Source organism: Myotis davidii, unplaced genomic scaffold, assembly GCF_000327345.1.
Source record: "Myotis davidii unplaced genomic scaffold, ASM32734v1 scaffold1383, whole genome shotgun sequence".
In the NCBI taxonomy this organism is placed as follows: domain Eukaryota; kingdom Metazoa; phylum Chordata; class Mammalia; order Chiroptera; family Vespertilionidae; genus Myotis; species Myotis davidii.
Window position 1 is genome coordinate 445,062 of NW_006295083.1, and position 6,143 is coordinate 451,204.

Sequence of the window (6,143 nt, forward strand, 5' to 3'; positions counted from 1 at the left end):
GGGGAAACTGAGTCTGTACTTTTCTCACAAGTGCACAGAGGTATGCATCACTGGGAAGAAGATGGGCCAGATCATCTTTGGTGTACAAAACCAAATTCTGAGACCACAAGCAGACGGTCCATATTTCTGCTATTAAGAGCTGATGCCACAAGTTGAGCAGCTGACCAGACTGTTTTCATTGGCCCAGATTCTTGGCCAAGGCTACCCAGGGGCTTGAGGGAACACTCACTTCTCTTCTTAGGGCTGTTTTAAAAGAAACTGTCCACTTCTACAGACACTCTCTCAGACACACACGAAGCTCTCACACACTGGCTAATGACATATGGAAACTTGGCTAGGGTGGTTGGGAAACCTCCTTGACACTTAGAGGAAAGCTCTGGGGAGGAGCTAGGCAGCCTGGGCCCACTGGGAAGGGCGCCACCCTCTAGGCAAGCTGCTATGGTTCTGGTCAGGTTACCTTTAAGAGTGAGGTACAGACCAATTCAGGTGCATGCTGCTCCCTAACACCTCAAACACAATCCCTGGCTCCCTGTGGAACCTCTGGACTAGGCTCACTCTCTGTTCCTTCTACCTACATGTTTCTGAGCCAACCTGGCCCCCAGAAACCCTGCATCTCCCCTTCACTTCCTCCTTCCCCTGACAGGTGTATTTGCCTCTGGCCTGGCCGGAGCAGGCACATGGCTTTCACTCTCTTCTTCCAAGCAGCAGAAAATGCCAGCTAGATCAGGACAGTGAGCTGTAGCCAGGGCAAAGGCAAGCTTTTAGAAGCATGCCAATGCAAGGAAAGCTCAGGCTGACTGGCAACCTGTGCCATGCCACACAGACAGAGAGAAAGAGAGCTCATTCAGAATCACTTATGCCACTGTGGTCAGCTGAGGTACATCATCTGCCTACAAAGATTCCATGTACTGGTAGGGACAGGACAGGCCCTCAAGGGCTCCACCCATGACCTCCTTCCAACTTTTTCTTTTGTGAAGAGGCCGAGGGGCACTGAGGCCTTGCACATTTCCTCATCAGCCCAGTCTACACACAGCAGTTTGATGGTGGGCAAGGAAAATCAAGCCAATCAAAAGGTGCCTCTTCTGGAAGGCAACCCTAGGGTGAGAGACACTAAGAAAAAGTTGGCCAAGCCCGCAAAGACAGCAGAAAATGAAGAGTACATGTCATGAGGAGCCCGTGGGAACTGAGAGTACCCAGTTTTTGCCTCCTGTTCCCCCAACCCCTGGAGACTGATCACCTCAGTGCCAGCAGGCCTCTGTGAAAGGGTGGTCCATGATTGCTTTCCTGGGCCTTACCTTACTCAGAGACTTTCCTACATTCTACTGCCTCCTGTAGGTCCATTTGTGAAAATCATGATCACTGAGTCACCGAAGCTCAATCTACATCTAATACAGGAACACCTGAATTATTGGAACAGGCCCAGAGCAAATGGGTTACCTAGAGGGGGAGATGGGAGGGGAGGCTCACCAGAGGAAGTTATTAAACCATCTTTACTGTGTGTTTTTTTGAATGTTTTTAAAATTTATTTTTTAGAGAGAGAGGAAGGGTGGGAAAGAGAGAAACATCAATCAGCTGCCTCCTGCACGCCCCCTACTGGGGATCAAGCCTGCAAACTGGGCATATGCCCTGAATGGGAATCAAACCTCTTGGTGCATGGGACAAAGCTCAACCAACTGAGCCACACCAGCCAGGGTTCTTTTCTGTTCTTAAGCAAATCTGTTCTTAGTATGAGCTAACAAGCAATCAGCAAAAGCCAAGCTACTGCCTCCGTTTTTGAGATCCATGCATGACTGAGCTCAAGTCTTTCAACGAAAGGTCTTCCATTTGGAGCATGTGAATCTCCACCCCTGGCGACTTGATTCCTTGATACTTTCCTTTCAAACTAGACATGGGCTTTGGGGTGGGGAGCATGTGATGACTCCCAAGCTAAACAATTCAGCACTGAGTCTGGCTACAGTGACAACATCTGGACCTAGGGAAACAATACCAGCAGGATCTGTATCTTCCCCAAACCTGGATGCTGACATATCCTGTAAGACCACAAAATATATTGACAAGAGCCCCTCTAGAGATAGGCCCTGATGCAAGAATTCTCCAAACTCAAACACCCTAAAACAAATGAGCAAGCAAATAAACAAAAGGCAAAAAACAAACAAAAACAAAACACACACACAAAAACCCCTACCAAAAAACAACAACAACTCTAGCTCATCCTTCCCTGAAGCTGCCTTTAAAAAGAGAGAGAGAAAAAAAATTTAAGGGACACTCAGTATTAAAGAGGAATCTATTATCAATACTAAACTAAACTGGAGCACATGATTCAAATCACTATTTTCTCAAGTTACCACTTCTGCTGATTAATTTCTATGCTCACTTCTGATTGGAATATGGGCCAGTTCTCAGCTTCACTGGCAGAATGTACCCAGGGTCCTTCTTAGTATTAGTTGTGGACATTTTAACCTTGTTCACTTTGGATTTGCCACTGCAACAGCTCTCTATCCTCCTCAATGGAATCAAACCTTTGGGCTGGGTAGGGCCCCACCTCCCATTGCAGGCAGCCTCCTGGAGAATGTGGCTGGTTGGCTGCTTGCTTTGAGTCATGGGACACCAATGGGAAGAATCTGGCCAGTTCTATTTTGGCCATGAGCTGGGAAGTCCCTTGGCTCTTGGCTTGCCGCTGGTATAGAAACAAGGCCTCAGTCCCCTTCTGGTGGGGGCTATGCTGGAGACAAAAGGGGACCCCAGCATAAATCTGTAGGTCCCTGGCAGTGGAGAAATGAATTGCAACCAATCTCATCACTGCGATGCCAAAAGTACTACTGCTTGTTGTTCCCTTTATCCTCAACCAGCTGTTGTTAAAGCACCAACAAGCAGTGAAAGCTACTGACTACCGTCTCTCCATATAAGGCCACTAGGAGCAGGGAGAAAGAGCAAAGGGGAGGAGGACAAATCCAGCCATGAGCACTATACCTCAGGTTCCAGGTGACATCCTGGGAGGAAGAGCTGGGGAAGGAAGAGTGGTGGAAGAAAGGGACAGAGAGGAGGAAAAAGGAAATACACCAAATATCCTACTGCCCTCTCCCATGATTTCATTAAGAACTGGGTGTTCTCCAAGTCAAGTCAGGACTTGTTTCCTCAGGGAGAAAAAAAAGCACCTTCAGTCTATTTTTTTGGCTGGAAGCCGGAGCAAATCCAGCAGATATTTACACAAGGGCCCAACCATGTATGAGAACAGGATGACCAGCTTCCCGTGGGTCATGGTCATGAGAGTCTGGTGTCCCGAGGCCCAGATGCGATACCAGGGGCCGTAGAATGGGTCTGAGATGGCCGGACACAGCATGTTGTTCAAATTCACTTCGGTGACCTGCAGGGACAAGGGAGGTAGAGTGAGCGTTTACCATCCTTAGGCTTTCTCTGGCTTCTGCCAGTTCAGCCATCTCTACCTAAAGGGGGACTAGACAAGTAGGGATTGACAAATCCCCACCTGTTCATAAACGGGATTTTTCTCCCCTAGGTTTTAGGAGTGGGTCAAGGCTAGAGCCCACAGGAGGTGACGGGGAAGGCCGTCCACTGAAAAAGCTATTTGGTTTTGCTCCATTTTGCCTTCTAGGTTGAGTGTAGGGCTCATTGCTATTCCTAAGCATCCACTATGTGCCTAGTTCCTGGAGACGTGTTATGGGAGAAAAGAACAGTCAATGGCATGGTCCCTGCCTTCACATAACTGGCAACCAATCAAGTTGGGGTGATCAATTTGCCATATTTGACCTCAGACCAGACGGAGCTCACCGGGTGTTCCCCACCAGGAGATCTGCAGAGTGCACAGAATGGGGACCAAGTCTTCAGGGATGATTTCATGAAGGAAGTGGCGCCTGAATGGGCTCATGAAGGATGGATGGGTGTCATGGCAAGAAATGGAGTAAGCAGAGCCTTCCTTGTAGAAGGCATGGCCTAAGCCAGGCCCGGAAGTGGGGCTGAGTATGGTGACATGAGGACACTGACTTCTCTGGAATCAAGGAGACTCAGTAGAGAGCAGTATGAATAAGGGTGTGAAGATCATACTACTTTATTCCTATTGTGCATGAAGCAATCACACCTTCAGCCAGGAGTGCAAACCACACTCCAAAGTAAACCAGAGCAGAATAATATGCCAGGGTGGGGAAGAGAAGGTAACTGCTTCTACAAAGGCACTGGTGACATCGGTTACATGCCCTAAACCTGCCAGGTCCCAAAAGGCTCCACAAGGAAAATGGTACATTACTGCCGCTCACACACAAAACCAGACATGCCACTCCTGCCCCAAGGACGCCACAGCACCTTCCTTCCAAAGCCCTTCAAGCCCATTCACATTAAATAGAAGTCCTCACCACCTGTTGGGGAGGTTGGGGTTTTGTACCATGTCACAGAGGGGTGGAGACCTCTCCACCCTTGAGAATGAAGTGACTTACCCAGAGCAGTGGCAGAGCTAGGACTTGAACTTGGGTCTCCTGACCCCAGCCCCAGCCCTGAGCTCCTTACACTCACTTTTCCATCAATAGACAACCATGCAGTCAGCAATCATGAGCTCTGGGTAACTCAACTACTGAGTCTAGCTATCATCCACACTCCAGACAGGTTTGAACAGCCCAGAATGCCACAGGGGTCCCCCAACATTGCACTTCCGCTGACCACATATCTCAAGGTCTGGGAATAGGCTCAAAAGCCTACCCAGGCCCTGAGTGAGGGTTAGGGTCCTCCTCCCCATGGGATCCACAGCAAACTGCTTTCCAATTGCAGCTCACTGTTTCCAACCCAAGTGGCCAGGAGTAAAAGGCGGCATCCTTGCCTCCGGATATATGAAAGAAACAGCCAATACTAAAGGATTCAGAAAACTCTTTAGAGAAGCCAAGGCTATAGATCATAAATCAGGAACCCAGACACAACAATCTGACATCTTGGCCTTTGGCATCTTGTATTTTTAAAACAAAACAATACACCAGCGCCAACCAGGATTATCAAGATTTATGGAGAACTCCAAACAGAGGGGATAGAAGGGGATAGAACCGAACTTACCAGGCCCAGGATCTGTAAGATGCTGAAGTGATAAAAGAACATGAGGCCAGTTGAGAGAAGGGCCCACCGGAAACTGCTGAGGGGCTCTGGGGTGTAAGCACCTGGAAGAAAAGGGGAGATGGTGAGATAGCCAGGTTGGTGACCCACTTCTCCTCCTTTGCCCCATGAGGTGCAGGTGCTGAGGCCACAGCTGCTGCCTGCCGATTACCTCCTTTCACTCCTCGGTGACAGCTACCTAAGAGACAGCCCTGCTATCTGGGTACTCCAATCAGCCCCCTCCCAACCTCTGTTCTGCCATGTAATGCTGGGGCCATTACAAAGAGAGGGTTTTTATTTATTGTAAAAGTAATAAAATAAAATAAAAAATGTAACTAGAATTGAAATATGCTATAAGTGCAAAATACACAGATTTTGCATATGAAAAATGTAAAATATCTTAATTTTTATATTGAATACATGCTGAAATAATATTTTGAATATATTGAGTTAAATAAGACATCATTATATTTAATTTTTAAAAGTAATACAAGCTCATTAAGGGAAATTCAGAAAATGTTAAAAGAAGAAACATTTGGAGGAAAAGAAGAAAAACATCCCCAGCACTCAATTACCCAAATGCAGCTACTGCTAACCTGAGGGGGTGTCTCCTTGGTTCTTTTCTCTGTGCTTTAGAGGTTCCTTTTCTTTTCTTTCTTTTTAAATTACTAATTGTCACACACACACACACACACACACACACTGAGGGGCCAGATTATTATGACCACCTGACGTTTGTAGGCAAATTAGCTATAATTTCACGCTGAAGTTGCTAGAGGGCCAGACCATTATAAATAGGGAAGCAGGTTGTTTACCACGACAGTGGAAGTAATTTTTTTCTGAGGATATGGGTAAATAACACGATTTAACAGCCCTTGAATGTGGGATACATACTATTATGAGTGGCCAGATTATTATGACCACCCCAGCAATACTTCGTTGGGCCACCTTTTGCCTTCAATACTGCAGTGATTCTCCTTGGCATTGACTCCATGAGATGTTGAAAGGTGATGCGAGGAATCTGACACCATGCCTGATGAATAGCACTGTCCAGTTCT

General features: G+C 47.2%; 1 protein-coding gene across 1 annotated transcript in view; it reads right to left on the reverse strand.

Annotated features, from left to right (window-relative positions):
• Positions 1 to 2,440: 2,440 nt before the first annotated feature.
• The window catches only part of TMEM164 (transmembrane protein 164), a 218,859-nt gene continuing 215,156 nt past the window's right edge, over positions 2,441 to 6,143 (reverse strand). The window contains exons 5-6 of the mRNA XM_006769695.2: positions 5,050 to 5,150; positions 2,441 to 3,364 (exon numbers count right to left, since the gene is read on the reverse strand). Coding sequence (XP_006769758.1) covers positions 3,158 to 3,364; positions 5,050 to 5,150 — 308 coding nt within the window. The 3' untranslated portion in view covers positions 2,441 to 3,157. The remainder of the gene's footprint in view (positions 3,365 to 5,049; positions 5,151 to 6,143) is intronic.